Source organism: Pholcus phalangioides, unplaced genomic scaffold (assembly GCF_987345545.1).
Source record: "Pholcus phalangioides strain wild (caught in Gottingen) unplaced genomic scaffold, Ppha-v1.0 ptg000031l_1, whole genome shotgun sequence".
Taxonomy (NCBI): Eukaryota; Metazoa; Arthropoda; class Arachnida; order Araneae; family Pholcidae; genus Pholcus; species Pholcus phalangioides.
Genome location: NW_028301621.1, coordinates 7,766,643 through 7,794,420, shown reverse-complemented (window position 1 = coordinate 7,794,420; position 27,778 = coordinate 7,766,643). Strand labels below are relative to the sequence as shown.

At 36.5% G+C, this 27,778-nt stretch overlaps 1 protein-coding gene across 2 annotated transcripts in view; it reads left to right on the top strand.

Moving 5' to 3' along the window:
* The window catches only part of LOC149067071 (voltage-dependent T-type calcium channel subunit alpha-1I-like), a 313,211-nt gene that overhangs the window by 165,639 nt on the left and 119,794 nt on the right, over positions 1 to 27,778 (top strand). For both annotated transcript variants that reach the window (XM_089252945.1, XM_089252946.1), the window contains exon 2: positions 10,558 to 10,803. In XM_089252945.1, coding sequence (XP_089109071.1) covers positions 10,558 to 10,803 — 246 coding nt within the window. The remainder of the gene's footprint in view (positions 1 to 10,557; positions 10,804 to 27,778) is intronic.

Here is a 27,778-nt window from a genome sequence, read left to right as displayed (position 1 = left end):
GATGTGAAACGGATCCATCGGTCATTTTAATGATTGGGAACTTGTAACGCGTATTTTAAGTAATTTGTATGTGTGCCGCGGTTCACTCAAGTGATTTGTAAATATGACGTTGAACACTTAGGTCGGGCGTGGTAGCCCGGTCGATAAGATACTCGCCTAAAGTACCAAAGGATGTTTGGAAGTGTCCAGAGTTCGATACCCGGTTCGTCCTTGTCAGAAAACTTTCCTGACATAGGGTACAATAAAAAATGGCGACTTGACCGCAGCGAAAAATTGCTACCGCAGGGAGTCCCCCATCGAGGGGTTAGCGCGTCAACCTCTCGATGCGTATAAGAAACAAGCCTGCCGTTCGGAATTGGCAATAAATTGTAGGTGCCGGTCTAATTAGCCCTCGTGTACGGAAAATGACCGTTGTGCGACAAAAATGATCAAATGATTGGACACTTAGGTTGTCTATAAATGAGCCGCGGGTCACTTGAGCGATCTGGAACTTGCTACGGGTCTTTTAAGTGATCTTTAATTAAGCCACGAGCTGCTTGAGTGATCTGGAAATGTGCTGCAGGTTGCTTAAGGCATATGTATGTGTGCCGCGGTTCACTCAAGTGATCTGTAAATATACCACAGTCATTTTAGTGATCTGGAAATGTGCCGCTTAGTTCATTTTTATAAAATGATGTTTGGGGTTGCGGGTCACATCAGATGACTTCGAAGGCCACATTTGAGGAGCGAGTCATGGTTGAGCATGTATTCGAACCTCACCGTCACCGCAGTGGTGGTCAGCTGAAGTTGGTTTTCTGTAGTTCCCAACTTCAAGGCGTGGGTGCGAGCCCATCTCCCCTCTAAAATGTCTCGCCACAGAGAGCAACAGACCAACAAACACTACAAATGTAATTCAATCATAACGCATCACTCACTTCACTTCTGAAATATAGATGGCGGCACTGAAAACCCAAACACAACACTACATACGCACTCAAACAAAAAAATTTTTAGGTGCACACACACAGTAACACTTCCAGCACAACTCACTAGGTAGTAAATCGCCCATAGATGGTGATAGACCTGATTTGTGCTCGGTTTGAAAGAAAGTGGTAAAGGACCATGGGGGCTGAGAAACACTGATTTAGACGAAACCAAAATCGGAGGAAAAACGGGAGGAACCAAAATCACACACAACACGTTGAAATCAAATAATCAAGATATTAGATTAGCACAAATATGGGAAATATTTTGCAATGATTTCTAATCAGCGTTTTCAACGGAATCAGCGTATGTTAAACTCATGCATCATTAGCATTTTTTCATCGGTGATCAGAAATCGATTGTTTTCTCCCACATAATTCTCACTCGCAAGTGATAGACATGTTCAGGAACTCTCTCGTACTAGAATTTAAACGTTTTCGCAAGGATTTTCCTTTTGCTTTATACCCGAATTTAATACTCGGAGAGGATGAAAATGTGATTCTGGAATTTTCCGGAAGAGAAGGAAAAAATATGGAATTTTCTCTCTCACACACACTCACAATGTTATTCCACGATTGCACTTCTTGCCTCGAAATTAAATTCCCGAGCCCTTCTTTTTTGCCGCCACCCCCCCCTCCCCCCCTTAACACAAACTTCATTTTCGGTCTCAGTTTACATTTTCGAGCTCCACGCAAATTTCTTTCCTCTCTTTTTTTGTGAATATATGAAAAAAAAGGGTAGTTTTTCTTCTTTTTTTTGTTTGTTTGAATTTTTCTGATTCCATTTTGTTTAAGGAAAAAAAAAACACAAAAAAAGTTTTATCTGATAAAGTTGCTTCCATTCTACGAAAGATCCGAGTTTTTCGATTTAGTCCCTAGAGCTGGTGGTAAAGAAAAGAATCGATATTATTTCCATTTCAAGCATTGTACTCGTTACAGACGAATATTGTGAAAAGCGAATTCAAATGTTGTTAGCGACAATTTAAGTACTTCTATTGTGTTTTTCAATAATATCATATATATATATATACAGGGTGATTATAAAAAAACTATCCCGACATATGGGCCCCTAACTATCATACCATTCACAGAAACTGAATGAAATTTTGGCATAAGGTATTTTGATGTATGCGCTCAAGAATAATATGGAAAACAACAGTGTCACTCTAACAGTTACGGTTACAGTGAGAAAATTTCGAAAATATCAAATGGCAACACCGAGTTTTTTGTATTGGAATGTGATCTCCATTGTGAAAACCCCTAAATAGCGTTCGAACGGCAACTGTAGCATGAAAATCACCGGCGGTAGATAGGCTAAAAGTGAGGACAACCAATAAGGACAGAGAAGCAGCATAAAATAAAGCATTTTATTGTGTTTCCACATGACCTTGTGGAGGACTAATCAGGCTGGGATCTCAGCCGAAGAAACGGTGTGACGAATGAAACGAACATTAATGCTCTGGTGCACGGCAAAGTCCTTTTTACTGCCTAGCTCCGGGGATTTTCGTGCTACAGGTGCCATTCCAACGCTATTTAGTGTTTTTCAGTATGGAGATCGTATTCCAATACTTGGTGTTGCCATTTGATATTTTCGAAATTTTCTCACTGTAAACGTAACTGTTAGAGTGACACTGTTGTTTTCCATATCATTCTTGACCGCATACCTCAAAATACCTTATGCCAAAATTTCATTCAGTTTCTGTGAATGGTATGATAGTTAGGGGCCCATATGTCGGGATAGTTTTTTTATAATCATCCCGTATATAAAATACAGTATTTGATTATATTGTTATTATGGAACTTTAATTTGATACACAGGTCTGCGAGATGAAAAAAAATTCTTGAAACTAATTAGTGTTTTTTTTATAGTATTTTGGATGCTAATTACTGAAAGAATAATTAAAAAATTCCATCACGTCTAGTTTTTGAGATAAAATGAAAATTAAATTTCTCTCTCAATAGTAATGCATCTGCAGCGTATAAACCACATTAAAACTGTGCGTTATAATAAAATATAGTAAGTTATTTCCAAAAATATTTCAATGATTTTGGAATAATTTTGGAGTGCTGATTCCGCTTCTGAAGCTGGCATTGGTTTTGCCATACTGGTTCTACTTTTTATCTGCAGACTCTATTCCGATGTGTGCAAACGATCTAAAGAAGATGATTTGCTAAATTCGACGAGAGACGGGTTCTTTTGATGTGCAATGTGGCAGAGGGAGAAAAGCAATTGCTTCGACGTCAGTGGAGCAAATGGCTACAATATTGCAGGAAGCGTCAAGCTGTGCTTTGGGAACGTGCAGTGCTCGGGGAATTGTCCGAACTTTACACATGCCTATGAGCATGGTTCTTAAAATTTTACGAAACATCCTGCAATGCTATCCATACAAAATTAAGCATGCTCAAGAGTTGTTTCCTGCGGACCTGCCAATACGAGAGCATTTCGCCCTGCAATTTCTTGCTCGGATGGAAGTGGACCATGCATGGTCATGGAACATTTTGTGGACAAACGAAGCCCATTCCCATCTCCAAGGTTCTGTCAATACACAAAATTGCAGGATATGGGCCAGAGAGAATCCGTTCCAAATGCAACCATTGCCTCTTCATTCTCCAAAGGTCACAGTGTGGTGCGGGTTCATGACAGCGTTTATCGTTGCCCTTTCTTTTCGAGGAGATATGTTCTTCGGGTACTGTAACCTGTACCGTCAATGGGACACGGTATGAATCTCTTTTGCGCAACCAGCTCATTCCAGCACTGCAACAACGCGGATGTGTGGATAGCACAATTTTCATGCACGATGGCGCTCCTCCGCATATTGCAACACCAGTGAAGCAACTGTTGAATCTCCATTTTGGCAACAACAAAGTTATCAGTTGCCATTTTCCAACGGTTTGGCCTCCACAATTCCCTAACCTGAACCCTTGTGACTTCTGGCTGCGGGGTCATCTGAAAAATGTTGTGTACAGTGGTCCGATTGCGAACTTAGCTGAGTTGAAAAACCGCATTACGCAACACATTCACATCACCGCTGATGTGATCTGTTGTGAAGCATGTTGTTGTGTGCTTTCGGCTTAAAGGAGAAAACGATGGGCAGCATATTGAACATTTCTTGAGTAGCAGCTAATTTACCACATCCTTTTCTTGATGGTTTCATCACTGTTTGCTTTTCTACGATCTTTATTACGGTCACGTCTTTTAATTTTCATCTTATGACGAGTACAACGCCATCTATCTCAATTTTCGAATTTTTTTTTCTTTTGCCAGACAAAATTCCATTATTTCATGTATATTCAGGTGAAATATCATGTCATTCAGACCAATGGTTTTTTACAGCATTTTCAAAAATGAACTTTAATTATAATCATCCTGTACTTTTATTGTGTTTGGTAAACATCATAACAATACTTCAATGATTTTTTACGTGTATATAAATGCAAATAATCACCAATTCAAAAATCTGGTTTTAAACTAGAAAATGCAACGCATAATTTAAAATTGAACAACCACCACAAGGTTCCATGCATTCACCAAAAGCAATTCGTCGATGAAATATTCAACTATACTGCTCAAAACAATTAGGGGAGCACATGGTTTTAACAAAATTACGCAAAGATGTATACCGATAAGTAACATAAAATGAATCATCCATAATTTAAAGCCTAGCAGGAAACGGAAGAAGAAAACTTCATATGCAAATCAAAGTTCATGACGTCAAAAACCAGAAAAAGGAGATAAGGGCAGAAATCGGGATGTTGCAGAAACGTCTGTTTTACTGCCGTAACTGTGAAATTCGATTGCGCAGTATTTTTTTTTTGAGACAAGGTGATTTACCGGAATCCATGGCATGGCTTGTTATAGGCAGACTGGAATCCGGGCAAACACAACGTAGTGTCGCGGACGCTGTTGGAGTCGCCAGAAGTGTTGTTGCAAGGCTGTGGAATCGATTCCAAGAAACAGGAAATGTTGGACGTCGACCAGGGCAAGGTCGGCCACGCGCCACTACAGCAACTGATGACCGTTATATACGGTTAACAGCCCGTCGAAACAGAACAGAGAATGCTACGCAGCTGCAAAGACGGTTGCTCTTGGCAACAGGACGAAGGGTGTCCAGCCAAACAGTATGTAATCGGCTTCATGAGGGAGGGCTCTATGCACGTAGGCCAATGGTCTGCATTCCGTTGACCCCACGCTAGCGTGTGGCCCGAAGAAGATGGGCTGCTGAACATCGAGATTGGGAGCAACATGATTGGAACCAAGTGCTGTTTACAGACGAGTCCCGATTCAGTCTGGAGTGTGACACCCGACGTGTTCTGGTATGGAGGGACAGGGGCACTCGAAATAACCCCACATTTGTTCGTGAAAGGTCACAATACAGACGAGCTGGTTGGATGGTATGGAGGGGAATCAGCATAGGCGGATTTGCATGTAAACAAGCATTAATAGTTAGTTATAATAGTGGCTGATAACTTATTATAAACACTCATAAATTTTTAATAACGTATATATATCATTACCTTGTGTGATTTCTTGTTGGTGAATTGTGGTGTGTCAACAAACTTTCTTTCACAGAATCATCCTAACGGTGCGTCGATGAATTGCGGGGAGTGGATTTTTTTCGTCGAAGAATTTCTGAGGGCAAATTTTCTATCAATGGGTGATTTTTTTTTTTAATCGCTGAGGGCGAATTTTCCGTCAAAAAATTTCTGAGAGCGAATGTTTTTTATGAATTGCTGGGAACAAATTTTCCATCAATGAATTTCTAAGAATGAATTTTCGAGTGACTTATGAATTGCCGAGAGCGAATTTTCTGTTGATGTATTGCTGATGATGAATTGAAGAGCGATAATTTTCAGTCGAGTTGCTGAGAGCGAATGGTTCGTCACTGAGGGTGAATTTTCTATCGATGAATTACTTAAATGTGAATTTTCTGTTGAATTGCTGAGCGAATTTTTTTCTCCTACGAACTGCTGAGTGTGAATGTTTTTTTTGCAGCGATGGATTGATTATCACTTTTTGCTATCGATGAATTGCTGATTAATATTTTTGGGTCTATGAATTGTGAGATTGCATTCACCGTTGATGAACTGCTGTCGTTACATTCACCGTGAATCGATAAATGCATCAGCCACAAAAAATGTGAGTGCCGGTCCAATTAGTGCTGAAATATGTGTGTGCATACGTAAAATAACAGCTATGACGCTGTAGGCTCACATAAGATAATTAAAACGACATTTCATTATTACCATTCATTTGTGAATTATCAATTTCATTAATAATCAAATAAACTTTATCAAAATCAAAAAGTTTTATGTTACTTCTACTATATATTTCTATGTCTGCTGTTAGAAGAAATAAAACAATATTTCAAGTGAGCGCTGAATCTTATAAGAGAATCTATATAATATTTTTCAGTAGAAAAAAAAAGTTATTTTATTAAAAATGCTCAAGAATGAATCCAAGATTCGTGCTTCGACACGAATTTCCATGACAATCGTCATACTTCTATTCAAACGAATGCGTATTTTTTTTATAGGTTAAAACATTGACGGGAGAATGTTCTTGAAACGATTGACACAGGCATGAAACACACATATGCTACGCCGCACAGAGTAGTTTTACTCAGGGAGAACTGAGTCATTGTAGTTAGTCACGCCATCTTAAGGGTTTATACAAAATAAATGCTCATTTTGTACCGATACAATTGACAATATATTTCTTTCCTCTCTTTTACCCTAGTGAACTTGATATTCAGTTTTATTTTATGTAGTTTTCTTGAAATAATTGAATCAACAAAGTATTTTGCATGTATTTTCATTATCATATTTATTTATATTGTTTATAATTTTAGTTTTTAATTGGGTTGCTGTATTTTTGAAATGTATGACATCCATATTTGTTATGGGCATCTTTTTCTCAGCTACCTCGTTGGGCATTTTGCCTGTTGTGGCGTTGTATTTGTATTTATAAATGCACTTTAAAATTATTCGTGTCATTTGGACGTCGGCTTCATTTTGATCTTTGAGTAATTATTATTTTTTTAAATAATGCTACGACATTGCAATTATTATGGTCCCACAGTTTTGAAAAATGAAATTGTTTTATTACAGCTGTCTGTGAAATTTTTAGTTATTAAATCGTAAGGCGATGAAAAAACTTATTATGCATTGTTTCAAAACCGGAAAAATGTCTTTCTTATCATGTTAACGTTATCCGAGTTGTTCTTGTTTCGTGTTTTGCTGGTGCTGGCTGCCTTCCATACTTTGAAGGGAAGATGGTAAATGCTTGAATTTTCCTGTTATGTAAAAATACCGTGTTGGAGGTCTGCCTGCTCTCTGCGGAGAGACTTTCTTCAAAGAACAGCTTGCATTCACGGATTTATAAGGAAACAATCATTGTAATTATACCAAAGCTCGGATTTCTATGATTTCACATATATTTTTTTTGTTTTTGTATATTTCGCTATTTTTACGCGATACAGCATTTTTTCCATGATTTTCCGTAATTTCAAGTCATTTTTTCATGATTTAAATAATTTTAAAGTGTTTTTCATAATTTTATAATTTGAGGCGTATTTTCATGTTTTAGACCTTTTTTTCATATTTCAGCAGAGCGATGAGAGCGATCCTCCCCCCCCCCCCCAAGCTCACTCTTCACTAGCTTCATTTCCCACTATTGGAAATTTTTCGACTTTTTCGGAATCGTTTTATAAGGCTGCCATTTTTGCACTTTACTTACCTTTGGCAATGATTGACGATTTTTCGGCGATATTAGCAACAATTGGTAAATTGGTAATCGGTAGCTGCGAATTTTCCAATTCTTGTATCTCGTCAGCTGCGAGTTTTCGCCACATTTTTTTTAATAGCTGTCTCCTTTGCTTTATAGCTGTAGGTATTTCACATCGCGTTTGTGCCTTGTTGGCTACAATTAGTTTAAGTTTTGGGGCCTTAACAGGTTGCAAGATTATTTTTTGCTTTTTTGTTTTATGCCTCGCGGCAACTACAGGTATCTTCTGTTTTCCCCTCAGAAACTGGGAATATTTGCACGTGATCAATTTTGTATCTCACCAACTATTAAGGGGGTCGGTGCACGATCTTGGTTTCCCATGCTTTCCTACGGGAAAAATTCTCCTTCCTTTAAGGAACATTTAAAAATTTTCCATTCACTTTAGACACTCGATTTTTTTTCTCTCTCAAATACTGTGCATATTTTTATACAATTCCGTATGAGCGGTTAGGATTTTAATTGCTGGTTATCTTTTTCTCGAATTTCAACTTCAACAACACGCAACTTTTTCAAAAATCACCAATATTTTGTGCGATAAATATATATATTTTTTAAATAATTTCAATAAAAAATCTTCGTGTTAAAGTTTGTAACACCATAGTGTTGAGAAACACACAAAGTCTCGAGATATTTTTGAATGAGTGGTGTTCGAAAAAAATGTTCCTTATCTAATAAAAAAACTTGGTTTTGAGAAAATAGCATTTTAGTTGAAAACATTAGCATGTGTAATGCCTGCCAGAAATTAATATTAAAATATCCTAATATCGTTCTAAAACAGGTAGAACAAAAACTTTGATACAGTTGGACGCAAAACATTTTATAGTATTTAAAAATTGAAAAATTCGAAAATGTGTCTTTTGGAAAATTCGCGTACACCACACACACACACAATCCCTTAGTAAGTTTTCTAATTCCTCGTTTCAGATGTTCACCTTGGTACGACTACAATTTCTTTTATTCCTTTCCTTTTTGAGTTCCATTCTTCACACACATACACACACACATTGCAGAATTTCCTTCATCTGACTTCTTTTTATTTCAGAAAGGATAATTGTGCTTTTTTTCACAAAAACACGAGGGGGCGTGCCTTTCCGTCAGAGACTTTCGATAATTGAAGTCATCACTGTCTCTGTAGCTCAATGTCTAATGCAACTGGTTCATGGAGGAACGGTGCTTTGGTTTTTCTATTGTAGCAGAAGATTACATTTTCCTTTCCATGGCATCTCAGAAAAGTAAAATTATGAAAAAAAACTTATTATCCAGTAATCTCTTCTGTAAATTCCTGTTTTTGACATCTTTATTGAATGTTAGAGTTCTTTTCTGATACTTAGAACAATCTGAATCATGGAAGAACCAATTCCTATTCGTGTAGGGGTTTACATTTCTCAGCAATCTTCAACACAATTCCTGAAACAGAAAAATTCAGATAAAATCGAATTTAAAAACTACATAGAACTTTACATGCCACTAACACAATCGACGGTGACTGGATTTAAGTATGATTTACTGAAAATCCATCGCCAGCAATTCACTACCGACAACAATTCTCAAATTCGCAATTTACTGATTGGAAAATTCAGAGACGGAAAAATCACCGCTGGAAAAATTCACCAACAAACAATTCACCGTTAACAGTTCGTCACCGATGGGTGAATGACCAAGTGATTGAGGAAAGTTAGTGAATATATGAACGACCAAAACAGTTGCTGGGTAAGCTTGCCAATAAGCCAATGTGAATGAGTGAGTAATTTTATGAGTGACCAAGTGACTGACTGTATGGATGACCGAGTGAGTGAGTGACCGTATGAGTGATCGAGTGAGTGGGTGAGTTACCAAATGAGTAAGAGATTGAATGAGTAACTGTGTGAGTGAGTAACCCCACCCCCCGTATAAAAGATCAAGTGAAAGGGTGAGTGAGTGACCAGATGATTGAACCGGTGAATGGGTGAATGAGAGAAATAATGATGAAAACTATTAACAGCCGTTTGTACACACTCTCAACGAATCTGTTTCTTAGGGAACTTTCAAAAAGTAGATGGTGACATGAAGAGTTATGAAATGTCAAACTAAAACAAAAACTGAGCTTGCCAGGTGAACGATCAGAAAAAAAAAACTCTCCGCTTTGATAACAGAGGCTATAGCTAAATAATATAGAGAGTTTTGATTGTGGATACATATACTTTCCCTGCCAATAGACATTTTAGATTGCCCAGTAACACAGGATGCAAAACAAATATTATTTTATTTCTTATTGATATTTTACTCCTGGATATATGTTGTGTTGTGTATGTCATCAGGTAAATGATAGGGAATAAAAACCTGAAAGCAAAAGTTTACGTCAATGCATATCACAAGGAAAAAACATACAATTTACACATAGCAGTCAAAACGACTGCTCTTGGCCGTTCTAGTTATAAAACGTCGATATCTTCCACACAAAACCTTTAATATTTTCAAATTTTGGTACACAGAGAAAAATACAGAAATAATGAAGTAACAAAAAATAAAGTGTGTACTTTGAATACTTGTCGAGATTATAGCGTTTTAAAAATCAAAACTGTCAAAAAATGACTGGTCCGGCCGTTCTGGTGTTATGGAAACTGATATGCGTGAACTGGTATTCTATATTTGATTCGAATATTGATCAACGATTTTGCTATGATTGCAATTTACCATCAATCGTAATGATGATTGATGACAAATATGTGAAATGAAATTTTAAATTGAATATCAAATAATTGAAGTTATTTCTAATTATTCGTATGCATATAAATTTCTGTGACGTGTATTTCCTTGACTCTTGTCGTGCACGTGGTTCGAAAGAGTTAGCATGGCCGCCATCCTGTTCAACTGCATCACCCTCGGGATGTACCAGCCGTGCGCCGACGAGGTGTGCACGACGAGCCGGTGCCGTCTACTTCAAATTCTGGATGATCTCATTTTCATCTTCTTCGCGATCGAGATGATGATCAAGACCATTGCCATGGGCATCACTGGCAAAGGAGCTTATATGAGTGACAGCTGGAATAGGCTGGATTGTTTCATAGTCGTTGCTGGGTAAGTATCGATGCTTATCAATATATTTTTTTTCAAATTCTATTCAGATAATGATTGTTTTCTCAACGCTGTCCTTCAATTCAACATTTCTCAAACAGTCCATTCTCGACGATAATATTAAGCACATAAGTGAAAAGCATTCTCTCCATTATTGTCTATCTCTGACAGGATGAGAAACGGCCGTTCGTGTTCTTGGTTCTGCCCATTCGATATCGATTCGTGAATTCCATTTCAGTAAATGCTCCCCTTAAATTCACTTGAAGTCACTATAAAGGGAAATATATAGACTACAGCCCGCGTCGCGTAAATCTATATTACAGTTTATCTTTAAACGCGGATTTATTTCTTGGCGTTTGATGTGAATTCAGTGAATGGTGATTTTTGCCTAATTTCCACACAATGAAATAAAATCGTCCAAAAATTTCAAATTTTTTTTAATCAACTGTAAAATTTACGATGATTTTCGTACGCTACGACGTCATATCAAGATTTTTGCATCGACATGAAACTTAGAAACACAGATTTATTTTTTAGAATACTTGATCACCACCATAATGGTACCACTCGGTTTCTTTTCCTTTTTTCCTGTTGCTATAATCATAGCGCAATCACACTTTGGAGTAATCTGACATTCGCACCAAAACAGTATTCTAATCAGTGAAAAGTGATGAACTAAACTATCATTAAATTTTGTTATAGGCATTTGAGAGAGAACCTATTTCGACCTATGTATACCAACTGGAAAGATACAGGCCAGCTCATCATTACTGCACACTATGACGTCAGTATTATCTCTACAGCCGATAGCTGTCTCCTCTACGCCGTTTTTCTTAACAATCAGATCCTCACTTTACGGCAGACCTCTGACCTACGTCACATTGAACAGACCACAACAGACTCAGCACCAGGCTCTGTCGCTTACGTGATTATATCTCATTGCCCCGGAGGGCACGGTCGTGTCGGAGAAAATTCTGAAAGACAAGGAGGGTGATCGGGGGGGGGGGGCTCCCTTTCGTAAGGTACAATATACATTCGATAATCGTTATACATACAATCGTGACAACATACATACAATCGTTGTGAAATATACATTCAATCGTTGTGAAATATACATTCAATCGTTGTGAAATATACATTCAATCGTTGTGAAATATACATTCAATCGTTGTGAAATATACATTCAATCGAGATTCAAAAATACAATTGACAATGTGTCAATGCAAAATTACAAAAAATAAAAATCGGAAGCCCTAAAATGGGACCCAAAAGAGGGGAACTTAACTCATGTCGTTAATGACTCTGCGAAAGTTCCAGGTCCTATCCTTCCGCCTTCGACTGGATCTGTGTACACTTGCTTTGTCAGTCTAGCAGGTGCTGATCTAGCTGATCGCTGGGAGGCCACCGAGGTGTCCGAGTCCACCCTTCCTTCATTATCATCCGGGCTCCCTATCAGCTTGGCCTTTACTGGGATAGTTCCGGTCTTTTGAGTATCCATTTTATCCAGGCCGCTATCCAGCGTTCAGCAGAAGTTTTTGAAACGGCGAAGGTTCGCTGCAAAGGGTCCGTTTCCGATGATAAACATGATTATCTCTCTTCTCCACTTGTTATTCTTGGCTTTCACCATAAGGATCACATCATGTGTCGTTCCGGATGAACGACACATTAAATACGGATAAATCGTTTTATCCGCATTTTTAATGTTGTTTTTCCCCAACTTTCCTTCGTTTTTCAAATTCTAATATCGCAGCCAATATTGCACTTGGAAACGTGGAATTTTTTTAGTTGGCATCAGAAGAAACAGAGAGCAATAACTTTCTAGTTGGGTTTCTAGGCACAGCGTGTTCTTATAAAAGTAACTTTTTTATTTTGGAAAGGATACAACCCTTTTGCAACATGAATGACATATCTGAGTACTACACGTTATGTGAATACTTTTTCTTAATCATATAGTATCCCTATAGGATCAACGGTTCGCCATTAAAATACTATACGCCCTGTTACCTATGCACCCTGTATACTGTCAATGCTACATTGATCTCATAATTTCCAATTCCCAACGAATGTAAGTGGGCCATGCATGTGCGCTTGGTATTCTGGCAAATTATTCGATTCAAACATGGTAGATGCAATGCGCTTCACCGTCGATAAGAGCTTATATTTACATTGATATCATTAGAAATTGGATTTATGATTTTTTTTTTTTTGTGGACTATTTTGATTTTAATTTTCCCATCCGACTGATACATACACATATTTTTTTCACGGATCACTGAAACCACTCTCATCTTGGGCTCATTATTTCTTATTTCGAACTTTGGATACAGCACAATGATTATTATCTTGATTCGATCTCGCGTTGCTAATAATATATATTCATCAACACACACCCACACACAACACACCGACTCTGGAACTGGAAGTTAGACAAAAAAAAACGTGAATCCGACGGGATACGGAGAATGATAAATCAAAATTAGGAGCTTCATTAGAGGAAACAAATGCGTCTTCCTCTGTCGATGTTTCCGCGTTATTATTCTTCTAAGCAGTCTTTATTGAATTTTTCATGATCATGGATATGACCAGGATGCCGTGCTAATCAAATTAGTTTCAGCACGTGAGCGTTACTTTCTTCCTCATTTGATTTTTAATTTATCAAGTTATTGAATTTTCGTTGTTTTTTAATTTTGTTCGTATTTTTTTTAATGAAACGATACCGCCTTCAACCACGTTGACAGTTTCAGAGTTTTATATAATGCAGGGGCTCATAATCTTTTGTGTTTCCCTGACCCCTTGTGGCAATAAAATGCATACCATGAACCCTTTGTACCTAGCCAAGGGGCGGGCCCCTTGTGAGTATAAAATAAAGGACATGTACCCTTTGTGGCTATAAAATAGCCCCCGTTCCACATTGTCCCTGTAAACGCCATGGATTCCTTATGCTATCAATAGAATGTATGCCATGCAGCCCCTTCGACCAATAAAATAAAGGCCACGGATCAGCTTGGTCAATAGAATGTATGCCGTGTAGCCCCTTCGACCAATAAAATGAAGGCTACGGATGCTATGCGCCTATAAAATGAAGATCACTTACGCCTTGTGTGCCAATAAAATAGTTGACAGGCACCACTGCGACCAATAAAATGAATGTAACGGGCTCATTTCGGCCAATGAAACAAGGACCACGGGCTCCATTGCGACTATAAAATGTAGGCCACGAACCCCCTTCGGCCAATAAAATAATGTTTATAGATTCATTTTTTCTATAAAACGAATGAGACGGATCCCTTGTGCCAATAAAATGTATGCCACGAACTCCTTATTCCAATAAACTGCATGCCACGAACCCCTTATATGGCAATAAAATAAAAGTCATGGATCCATTTTTTCTATAAAATGAAGACGATGGGCTCCTTTTTTGGGCCAATAAAATGTATGCCACGGGCCCCCCTTGTTCCATTGAAATGTATGCTACAGAACCTGTTATTAGAATGTATTTCAGTGAACTAATTATTTTTTCATATAAGCCTATGGACCCCTGGTTGAAAGCTTATGTCTGATGTAGTGTGATGGAAATGTTTAAGGGATCGGGAGAGGCCGGAAGCCTGTGAAACAAAATCTGTCATCCGCTTCCTGTCATCAAGGTGTGAAAAAACAGCAGAGATCCATCGTTAAATCTCGGTGGTACGTGGTTCAAATGCAGTAAATTTTATAGGCTTATGCACGGTCGAGACTGTTTCAGGAAGTCAGGGGAGAAGCAGCCTTTTGCTTTCAGGCTGGCTTCAAACAATCCCACCCATACGTGTAAAAAATTGTTAGAATGATAGCATCATGGCACACACATTCGGATCATTATCCTCAGATATGGCGATAAATCTCCCTGCCATCCAATGTCACACTTTTTGCGATGTTGCCAAACTCTCGTAATTAACTTGAGGAATAACCCCTCGTACGTTGATCGCAACATGTTCCACTAATTTTTTTCTCTCTTCCATTGTTGTTCGCGTGTGCAATTAATATGTTTATTATCACCCATAGAAATTAATCAAATTATTTTTTCCCCCAAAAAATAATTTATTCAATGAATCCACAGCCTAGCTATACACAGATTTAAAAAAAAGAACAAAATAATTCAACAACACAAAGAGATTATTCGCTTTTAAATAAGCTTTTCCTGTTAATGATGATGGTTTAATGAAGACTCTAATTATAAAATAAAGTAAAACAAGAAGAAAATGAAGCTTGACTAAAAAAAAAGCTCTCGAATAAAATGTCCTCTTCATCTGCTAATACAATCGAATGTATTATCTACCCCCCGGAATCCGAACGGGCTACACTAATTTTCCGTGTCATCAGGCTTCAAGGCGAAGAAAAGTTTCCAGACCAACCATTAATTTTCTCATTAGATTGTTTTATTTAAATTCTTAAAAATAAAGAGAAAATCTCCATTAAAATGGAAATAAAGCAAAGTTTTCTGGGGAGAGTTCTCGGAATCGGCATAATGAGAAAGTGCGAGATTTTAAGGAATTAATAAATAAAAGAAGAAAAAGAATTTAATGATATACCAAATAAAAGGACCTTTTCTAAGAAATTACTTATTAAGACATCGTTAGTGAGTCAGAAAAGCATTTTTTTCCCCTCCCCATTTTTGGATATAAACTCTTCAATTTCCCCACAAAAATCTTTCAGCAATATTTATTTTTATTTTTAAAAATACAAAATGGAGCGCATTAAATGAACTGACAGAAAAGATTTTCCTCTTCAATGAACATAACATGGTGAAAAGAAGTCGTCTATTCATTGAAAACGTGCTTTTGAATCAAATTTTAATTTGCCATTCGGATCATCTTGTGCGCAACCATGTTTTTATTGCAATTATTATTTTTTAACTTAACACACTGTGGATTCAACCAAGTACTCAAATTCGCCATTTTGACTAGTTCTTGTCATGGAAATTTCTTCCTGAAAGGTCATGTCATTTCACTTCTTGGTCCTGAAAAGATAATGTAATTACATTTTTTTTACAATAAAAAATAATTTTATCTAATTATCTCCTTTTAAATACAGTAATATAAACACAATAGTTGAGGTCATCTGAGTACAGTCCTTGAAAATAAAGGTTTTCCATGCCAATGAAAATTTGCCAACACAACGATTAGTCACCAAAAATTCAAATACCTGAATAAATATTGCGTTTTTAAAAGTATGGAATTTTTTCGCAAGTGACTTCCGAAGCAGAATCTACATTAATTGGAATGCGAAAAACTGGTCCATTTATCGTTTTTTTCCCCTCCCTTTATTTCCTGAATATAAATAAAGATACCAGTTTCTGAGGGTACATCAATTATAATTTGCCAAAATTTCCAGCCAAAAGCCCGTACGTAAAAGGGTTAAATTCATTTAATTGATTCAACGGCTCAGTGAATGTCTCCTGGAGAAATGATGAACCATGTCATTTGGAGAATCATTGTAACATAATGATTAAATAATTGTCTAGTATTCGAACATGACTGCGACTTCAGATCATATACGATATGGTTGCCATTGGCTTCATATCAGGTGACAGACATGGTCAAGCCATTCCCATATAGATATCTCTGATACCTCTTCCATTCAATGTTTATCCGTGGTGTCTGTGTGTCGACAGCGCGACGAAAAGCGCTGAACTTAAAAATATATATTATTTTTTTGCTTATGCATTATGCTATTTTGTTTTTGTTTCGCTTTCTTTCATTATCCCCCCCCCCTTCCATTCTTCCTTCCCCTCAATATTTAATAGAAAACAAAAAGGGGAACTAGAGAGAGAGAAAATTTTTTTATACATATCGCCCAAGAAAAGCACGAGAAGCGATGAGTAACCAACTGTTGTAACTTTTGATAATTTTTTGCTGCTTTAATAATTGAACCCCACTAGTTTTTTGTTTTTATGTGTTTCTGGGTGAGATGAATGCACTTTAATTTTTTCATAATTTTTTGAGGATGACATTTTTGGACCCTTTCCTTGTCAGTATTTAACTCTGCCTGCCGTTTTACAAATTTTATGGATCCACGTTATAACTGGCACACTGGAAGAAACCGAACCTTCTGTTAAATGGCACATCTTTTCCCCATGAGAAGAATATTTTTTTCCGATTTGTGCATGTGACGGATTCCTTCCCCCCCCCCCCCCACACACACACACAGACAGACAGGCAGAGAGAGAGAGAGAACAATAAACTTTTGTTGTTTATCAAAATTGAACATAAGTTGATTCCGCCCACTGCTAGTTGATCATACGAGGGGCGTACTGGTTGCGGGAGGAGGAGAAAGATGTTGTTAGGAGAAGCCTAATTCATAAAGCCTTTTGAGCTCGCCATTGCCGAAATAAAAAACATTAACATGGATGGTATATCTCGTAATTGCTGCTGAAGATGTTAAGCAAGTTTTCCCCTTATGCTAGGCAGTACGGCGTATTTAACATACGGCTCTCCCACCTCATTTGCTTTGGCTTCGTAGTGTTTAAAACCTCAATATTCTGTATATTTCTACAGCACGGATGTTTAAACACCAAAAGATAGTTAAAACAGGCAGGCAAAACGGAGCTAAAAATGCTCAAAATAGGCATTGAAAAAAAAAAAAAAAGACATTTATAATTAGTAAAAGAAAGGAAAAAATAACTAGATATTAAGTGTCCGAAGACTGGCTAAAAATCAGTTGAACTTACTCCGTCCACTGTTTAATTATAGTTTAAAAAAAACACTTTTCATTCGTATTACCACATATGCGGACCTGTAGCCTACAAGAGTAGGGCTCGGTGTGGCTGCAACTGTCACTCACCCCTCACAGCATCTCTGATCAATTCAATCGTATACTTAACACCTAAAATAACTTGCCATAGTTGTTTTCCTAACTTCGAGGAGCAAAAACGAGTGGATCTCCCCTTGGAAAAGTCTCGCCACAAAGAGCAACAGGCCTACAACGGTACTATTATTCAATCATTGCATTTCAATCATAGTTAGAAAAATTGATGGCAGATGACAGCGCTACACAATGAAAAACTTCACACGTTAGGTTCACAATACGTATACGCACATTCCAACATGTACTAATTCGTTAGAAATTCCACAGAGGAATATGGACGAAGTTCATGTGAGGTTTAGTAGTTTAGTAATAGTGCACGTGTGGCGTAAAAAAATAAAATGATCCCCAATACAACATGAGCTATCTCAACTCTTCCATGCCTTGGGTGAGCCAAGACGTCAATTGATGACCTTTTGAAACAGTGATCGGTCAGCTGCACGTATACAATGCGTGAGCAAGACATGTTATGTGAAGAATAGGAGAAACAATCTTCTAATTTATCTCAGCTTCTCTCACGCATAGCTGCGAACAAAACATTTATGTTTAACACCATTCAGGCAAAGGAAAGTTAATGCTGGGCAAAACCAAGTTTTCCATCTCTAAGGCACATGCACCTATTTGTGTTTAAATAAGAGTAGGTTGGCGAGAGAAGCGTGCGGGGAGGACCTTTCTAATAATAATTAATACTAAGAGTTGGAGATTTTAGAAAAATCAAGTCCTTTGAAGTTTTCCATGCTCAAAATATGTATGTTCTACAGAGTATGGTCTCTTTGAAAATCACGAAAAAAACTTGAAACCATGTTAAATTAAGCATTTACGGCAAAAAAAATTAAAAAAATGCGTTTTCACAAAAAAAAGTTGGAAAACATGCAAAAATAGGCATTTAGATCATTTGGCTTGAACTCTTCCGGGCTCTATTTATTTAAAACTAAACGGCACAAAAACATTTGTACCCAGTCATTTTCCCCTTTAACCCCTTAAACTGAGCAAAAAATTAATTTCAGTTTAAAACATACTAAGAAATCATTCTTTCTCTGCAAATCACAGCATTTAACTTTTTTAAGCCGTCGCATCATTTGTGTGTGTGTTACGTTAAAAATTAAATTTTTACGACATTACTCATTGGTGATTATAGCAGTTAAATGGTTAAACTGTTCTTGTCACTTATATCCAATAAACTGCTTAGCAGGTCACTCAGTCGATTATGGACAATTTGAATCGCTACCAATGTTTAAAAATTCTTGAATGTCGTAAGATGGTCAATGTGTTCTAGTTTCCTTCGTGTTTCATTGCATTTAGCAGCTCACGTAGTTAAAAAAAATGCTCACTTAGCGCATTGAATTCTCACCAATGCTAATTGTTGTTGCTCACGCCATCAATATTTTCCAAAATGAAATAGAGGCACTCAATAACAGAAAAGGAATTTCCTAGTTACCGAGTGAGAGCAAAGATAAAAATTTCTGACTATTTACGGATTTCAATTTTTTAGAAACATTATCTATTTTTCCCCAATTTTTAGTTCATCTATCTTATGAAGAGAAAGATGTCTTCTCTCCAAACACATACTTTTTGATACAAGATAAGCAAGAAACTGGTTTTTTTCCCGTAGATATGACGATTTTAATAAAGAAAATTTACATTTCCCTCTACTTAGACTCGAACCAAAACCCTCTCACAGTCCAGGCGAGTGCGCTATGGAAGCAATAAGAAATTTATACTATAAGTGCATATATGCCGAACGGTTCCGTGCAATGGGCGGTGCCAGCAATCAGTTAATGGCTCGTAAATTACATATTTCTCTGCGTGTATATATATCACCATCTGGTGGTCTCGGTGTGTCATTTACGAGCCATTAGCTGATTGCTGTCGCCATCCATCGCACGGTAGCGTTCGGCGTACATGATCTCCAAGAAAGAAATTTCTCATTGACTTTTATAGCGTAGTGGTACCGCACTTGCCTGAACTGATTTAGGGCTGTGGTTCAAGTCCCAGTAGAGCCAGATGTGAATTTTCTATCCAGAAATCATCATCTCCACACAAGCACCCAGCTTCCTACATATCCTTCATACATCTTATTCATAATATAATCTTTCCGCGCCATAAATGTTTCCATGTTTTGTAATCACCATCAACATTCTTATTTTAAGGGAGGGGGGGGGGGAAATGGACTCTCCCTATACATCGAGTATATTTATTTCGAAGCGCTAAATTACCGAGAATCGAATCCAATTCGTCCGCCATTTCTCTCTATTACCGGGACAATGTATCTTAATATTCACTTGTCAGATGAGAATTTCTGTAAGAAAATAAAATGGACATTTTTCATGTCTCGGAGAATCTACTTCCGTCCGGGACACAAAAATCGATGCAATGGCTCTCGCCCCACGTTCTTTCTACCTGCTCTTCCTATTTTCTTCTCTTTTTTTCAAATGAGCATTGTTTTGAATCTGCGAAATACAATGGATGAAGAACGGAACTTCCTCCAGGAAGTAAGAAGAAGATAAGAAAAGAGAGAGAGAGAGAGGACTATAGAACCAAAGCAAGAGAGAATAGAAGCCAATGGAATGTGGAAAAGGATGGTCTCGCGCACCTTCAATCCAATCTGATTTCACGTTTGCTCTTGTGTATCGGGTCACGTCTTAAGAAAGTGAAAACAAAAGAAATTCTTCTCTACTTCATTTTATATCCGGTTCGTTTTCTCCGTTTTCAAGATCATATCAGGAGAAAAAGGAACCCCCCGGATATGTTCATGGATCGAACGATTAAATGTTCTCTTACACTGTATATGAGCGATGTGTTTCTTCGCTCGATATGTTGGGAAATAAAAATGAATACCTTTTTCGATGCTTATCTGCTATGTCTGATCTAACATATAATCTGTTCGGAGTTCGGACACTGTAGGCTAGATCGATAAGACCTCCGTCCTCCTATACCAAGGCTGGTTCTAAGATTTTGTGAGTTTAAACCCTGCTGTCACTTTACAACATTCAAATTTCACATGGAATATTCATTCCTTGTCAGTTTTATCTTCAGAATTTATGGCAGCACCGGAACACACGCTCATGTGCGAAACCTATACAAATTTTACAGTATCAGTTCAGAGAATCATCTTGAAAATACCCAAGGTCTAGAAATCACCTGGAAAACCCTCTTTGTCTGGAAAATGTCCTCAGTAAAAAAATGAAAATCCCCTAAAAAAATATTTTTTATGGAAAAAAATTCTAATCACTCGAGAAATCTTTGGTCTAGAAAGGATCCGAAATCACCAGACCTGGAAATCACTGATCAGGAAATCACCAGGAAAATGTTGGTAGAAAAATAAAAATCACATTTGGGAAATTTTCTTGGTAAAAATTATCAGAAACACTTGGAAAATAGACTTAATAGTAAATCACTTGAAAAATAGACTTAATAGTAAATCACTTGAAAAATGCGTAAGTATAAAAATGGAAATCACGTTGAGAAAATATCCGTGGTCCGTAAATCACCTGAACGATGCCTAATACCCTTGGTCCAGTGTTATCCGAAAATATAATCTTGAAGGGTAATTTCACTCCTGTCCAAAATTTTAAGGGTATCGTAAAATAGAGGAGTATATTTTATCAGTTAGAATATTTGGAGGAGTATTTTCACTCCTCAACGAAATTTATAGGAGTAAAACTGAATTTTGATGCGTATTGGCGGACACTGGTACTACCAGGGATCCTTCCCCCCCCCCCCCCCAGGTAGGGCACGTTCTCTTTTATTTTATCTGCAAAAAATTCTTTGTACACCGAAACATTCTTAGTCATTTTCAGACTAAAATGTCCATATTTTGTTAGGTGGGTGAAAATAAAATTTTATCCAAAATTTTGAAAATTACTGTATAGTACAGCAGCGTTTGCATGCATCGAAATTCTATTTTACGGCTCTGAATTTCATGAAAGAGTGAAAATACTTCTTCAAATTTTAGGTTTCTCTTTTAGTCGAATTATATTTCTGTTTTTCTTTAAGAAAAGGGTCTTAAAGAAAGGGTCTTTTAGACCTTAAAAAAAGGTCTTTTTACAAAACTACCCCTTAAAATTTTAGAAAAAAAGTGAAATTACTCATGAAAATTATTTTATCGGATAACACTGCAGTATAGTATTATATAACATGTAAGAAACATCATTGAACTGCAGCTTCTGCTGCTACCTATCATATAAGAAACACAACCGTGTGACCGGTTTTTGATTCATGTGTTGTGCAAAAAAACACATGGTGTGATATTACCAAATATTTTATGAACATTTATATATTAGTTTAATTATTAAGTTCGCTTCGAAATTTTAACAGTTGCGGCTTGTGTGTTTTAACATAACGTTATAGTAAATCAAAATGTAGCCTTTTTGTAATTTAATCGAAAAAAAAAACCAGAATCGACCTGTTTCTGATCTACTACTACTACGTACTCTGATTGGTTCCATATCTCTTTATTTGCATACGCATGCCTGTACCAGTTTTTTTGGCTCTTTAGTTTATATATATATACTGAAGAGCCAAAAAAACTAATATATATATATATATATATATATATATTATATAATTTTTTTTTCGATTACATTTCTAAAAGACAGAGAAAACTAACTGCTTTACTAACGATATTTTCACAACACACAAACAAACAACAACTGTTAAAACTTCGAAGCAAACATGATAATTAAACTAATATATTATTGCTTATAAAATATTTAGTAATATCACAACGTTTTTGTTATTTTTTCGTGCGGCTCATCAATCAAAAACCGGTCACCAATTTCAATTTATTGAAAAGTATAACAATTGTATTTTTTATATGATAAATGGAAGCTGATGCTCCAGTTCAATGATGTTACTTACATGTTACATGATACTATACTGCACTGTTATCCGATAAAATAATTTTGAAGAGTAATGTCACCCGTCTCCAAAATTTTAAGAGGTAGTTTTGCAAAAACAGGACGTGTTTAAAATAAAAACAGAGAAATAACCCTATCAAAAGACAAATCTAATACTTAAAGGAGTATTTTTCACTCTTCGATGGAATTCGGTAGAGTAAAATTGAATTTTGATACATGAATCATGCATCTAGATGCGAACACTGCGTTGGTCTATTAGTCACTTAATAATTTTCCTTAGAAAAATGTAAATCACTTGAGAAATGTCCTTAGCAAAAAAAAAAAAAAAAAATTATTTGGAAAATGTACATGATGGAAGAATGAAAATCTCCTCTAAAAATTTTCTTGTCCTGGAAAACATTCTTGGTCTGTAAAGTCTGAGAATCGTCTGGAAAACATAACATCCATCGTCTAAATCCAATCCATACACACTTAAGGTAATCCATGTTAACTGCACTACATCATTGTATTTCTTAATCCAGAGTACTTCTAATCACCATCTCTGTATGTCTCGGAAAACTATAGGATTCCACGCGACCCCAATCGAGAATCTCTTGACTACAACACTGTCATCATGAAATGTATTTCAAATTCAGAAAATTCTTGCAAATTCAGAAATAAACCATTCCCCACATAAAAGTAAAAATTCACATTTTGGCAAAAGGAATGCGTTTTTAAGATTCTTTCAGTAAATATTAATATCCACTGGCATATGTTATAAATGGCAAGGGCAGAAAAAAAGAAAGAAGTAAAAACGGCTTCTAAAAATCCGTCGCCGGCTAAATAGCCGAACATTACTCGTACAACACCCAAGAGAATTTAAGAGTCTATTTCACTATTTAGAGAGCAAATTGCAACTTCACCGCGCGTGTGTGTGTGTGTATTAATTAAGAACCATTACTTTTAGGAGGGGCGTTGGAATTCATATTTTCTCTCGAGTTTATTCCGAATGTTTACGCGTCTCTCCATAATTTTTCCCTGCCCGTAAATTTACGGCCGTGGGAAGGAGAGACATTCGTTATTGCCGACTGGACAGAACAAACTAATAATAATCTCTTTTTTTTTTCCTTGGGAAAAGGTGTAATAAGAGATAGAGCAATTTTCCAATGGCTCCCTTGTGAGCATTTTGCAAGGGTGAAAATATATTACACACAGTTGAATCGTCATATTCCATCATCTTCATTCACTAGTTTCTATTCCCATCAGAAAACCCCCGATCCAAAGTTCTTTCGATATTTTACCACCAATAATCATTATTTTTTAGTTAATAGTTTTTATGAGTAATTATCGTGATATGAATTGCATTCGTCATCTTAAAATTTACTTATTTTTCCCATATATAAATATGGCTCAAATTTTTTTTCTTATTAGGGCTTCATCTATCGGAAATTCGAAATTTTTTGTAATTTTCTTGTCGTATTAAATCGATTTTTATCTTTTTGTTTTAATGCAAATTAATTGTGGGGAAAAAAACATGTGACGTGTCTTAGAAATTATGCGTATCGATTATCGATTTTTACAAGAAATTAATTATTAGTCTTGGGATAGTATTTTTTATAATGAATTGTTATTTTACTTACGTAATATATGTATGTATCCATAATTAATATGGATATTGCCTTTTTTCTTTCTGCAATGAATTTCGGTAAATGTGGTAAATTTGGTTATTATGCATAGTCACCGAGTATTTTGGTAAGTTTGATAAATTTCCTTAAATTTATGACTTTTTACCGGCTATTCTGCATAATACCCAAGCATCGCGTCGATGGTATACACCAGTGGTTCTCAACCTTTTTTTGTCCATGGCTCCCTTTCAACCATTTCTCATTCCTATGCCCCCCCCCTCTTGGGAACATGAATAATTTTCTACCCCCCCCCCCCCCCTCCCGTTTTTCCATTAGAAGATAGTTATTCAAAAACTGTCTGAAGTATATAAATATGTTTCAATTTAATTTGATTAATTTTTAATTTATGAAAATAACGAAGGAGCAAAATAAACGTAATAAAATACAGTAAAAAAGCACAATAAATTTATTTTCAATCAATGTAAATTCTGCGCTTGAAGACGACACAATGTCATCAAGTTACTGTAAATACAAATACAACGCCACAACAGGCAAAACGCCCAACGAGGTGGCTGAGAAAAAGATGCCCATAAAAATATGGATGTCATATGTTTCAAAAATACAGCAACCCCATTAAAAATGCAATTAACAAAAATTATAAACAATATATACATAAAATATTATACAATGCCTATAAAGAATACTTATGGTTGTCTTACTCTAAGTATGGATCGAGCTTCTCGATTTACCCCAACATGTTTATCGTTTTTTTTTTAAACGTGTCAATTGTGTTACAATTTACTACCTCCGGGGGTGAGCTATTCCATTTATTAACAACCTTATTAGAGAAAAATTCCCTGCGACACCATAACCTTGCATTGTCCCTCACCAATCAACATTGGTAAAGGCAGTCGATTGGCGATGTACTAAAAGTTCATGGTCCATCCTATCCATCCCATTGAAAATTTTGAACACTTCGATCATATCTCCTTGACACCTGCGTTCATCCAATGTAAACATATTCAAAAAATGAAGTCTCTCTTCATAACTCAAGCCCGCGCGTAGCTCTAGGACACGCGTAGCTCTTCTTTGCACCCCTTCAACCAATCTATGTCCCTCTGTAGGAATGGTCTCCAAAATCTTACGGCATACTCCAGTCCAGGACGAACTAAGACTCGAAAAAGCGGAAGAATGACTTTAGGAGAACGCGAAGAGACCTTTTTGAAAATGAAACCGAGCATTCTATTCGATTTTTGACCACCGCTGAACAATGTTCAGAAAACCTAAGCCGCTCGTCAATGAGAATTCCCAAATCGATGACCCTAGTTGCATCCGGAAACCGTGGGTTGTTCGAACCAAAATGAGCGACCATGCACTTGGTTAGACAGGGCAACTACTCATTTAGGCACCCCCCTCCTGTAACGCTAAAGGATAGGTTGAATGGTTAAATCTGCACCCCCTTTTTAATGCGTCCGGGGTACCAGACTCGCCTGCTCTCCCCCCCCCCCAACTACTTGCGGCCCTGCCTATTGGTAATGTTATGGCCATTATAAGATTCAATGGTTTCCCCTTGGAGTGTTGTTACAGCCGTTATCTCATCAACCGTTCGTCGTAGTGGTATGGTTCTAATTTTAAAAATTCTCAAAATGTGACCAGAAATTACCCTGTACGAGTTTTGAGGATGAAAATACAGTGTACACAAAATAAAAAATGAAATTTTTATACGATTCCTCCCCCCCCCCCCCGGGCCTCTAACTTCCAATTAGAAAGTTGTTGCTCTTTCTCTTCTGAGCCCAACAAACAAATTGCGGCCCCCCTCTAAATTTTTTTATGTAGTTGCTCCCCGACTTACAAACTTTTCGAGTTACGAATATCAATCTTGAAGGGGAAATTTTGTTTTCACGAAAAGAACTAATTCTATCACACTCATTTTTTTTTCTTCATTATTTCAGGAACGCGTTGATAGTTTGGATCATAATCAAACACGATCCATTGAGACGGGGAATGGCATTTAAAAATTAAATTCACAAAATTCATAAATTATTAATAATAATTAGCACGTGGTCCACCTGCTGACACTTCATCGTGGCTCGAACCATATTGAACAGACATAAAGTTTTGTCATCATCTCTTTATCAAATATACGTTGCAATTCGATAACTTTGATCATTTTTCGAATTTTTTATTAATGTTTTTGTTTAATTAATGTAAATTAATAGAAGTAAAGGAACCAAGTACTGGAATTCCATGACCCCACACAAGAGTGGGGCTGACAGGCGTGGTCGTCGCAATATCATCATAGCCCCCCCCCCCCAGAGCCAAGGGATTTTTTGGAGGCCCTACATGGAAAATTCTCGAAAAATTCAACTACGTCTCGTTTTTCTGAGGCACCTCTTCTCTTGAGGCTCTTCGGGCACGCCCCGGGGTGGGGGAAGCATGCATTAAGACGGCACTGGCGTCTACGGTTCGCACCAGGCGTCCTCCTTTTTCAGTTTTGAATCTGGTAACCCTATCTGAAGAGCACATAATCCGTGTTTTCACTTATTTGTTCGATCATCCATATTGTCCGAATGTTTTTGTGGAAAGAAATAATTATTTTTTCTACATAAAATCGATTATTGCAAATGTACAATTTTTGTTACCAAAATTTCCGTCTCATAAAAAAATGTCATGCCAAAAAATGACAAAGAACTCTCTCTCATCATTTCATGAGTTGCCTGAAATTTTGAGATTAAATGGCACCACCAACAGTATAAATATAAATCAAGCCTCGGGAAAGAGTATGACGTCAGTGGTCTCCGCCTTGGCAGTGCTGAGAACTGCCCCCCCCCCAACATTTTTCGTCGCAACATCACGTGACACGGCGAAAACAAACACGATCCCCCGTTATTTTCTTATGGCATAAATAGGAGTTTAAAACAATAAATTAAAAAATAATTTCAGCATGGACGAGATAATTCCAAAATTAATGAAAGTTATAATTTCATCATTAAAGAAAGATAATTTCAGCATTAATGGAAGAAAATATTCTAGAATTAATGTAAGAGATAATTACAGCATTGATAAAAGTGATAATTCCAAAATTAGTGAAAGAATTAATGAAAGAGATAATAAAATTAATGAAAGCGATAACAATGAAGGAAAGAGATAATTCCAAAATTAATGAAAAAGAGATAATTCCAAAATTAATGAAAAAGAGATAATTCCAAAATCAATGAAAAAGAGATAATTCCTAAATTAATGAAAGAGACAATTCCAGAATTAATGAGATATAATTTCAGAATCAATGACAGAAATAATTCCAGCATTAATAAAATAAATAATTCCAGCATTAATGAAAGAAATAATTTCAGCATTAATGAAAGAAACAAATCCAGAATTGATGAAAGCAATTATTTCAGAAGTAATGAAAGAAATAATAATTAATAAAGGAAATAATAATTAATAAAGGAAATAATAATTAATAAAGGAAATAATAATTAATAAAGGAAATAATTCCAGAATTAATAAAAGAATATTCAAAAAATAATGAAGGAAAATTCAAAATATATTGAAGGAAAATTCCATAATTAATGAAGGAAAATCCAGAATTGATAGAGGAAAATTCAAGAATTAATGAAAGAAATTATTCCAGTATTAATGAAATAAATAATTTAATCTTTTTTTCACCTTTAGATG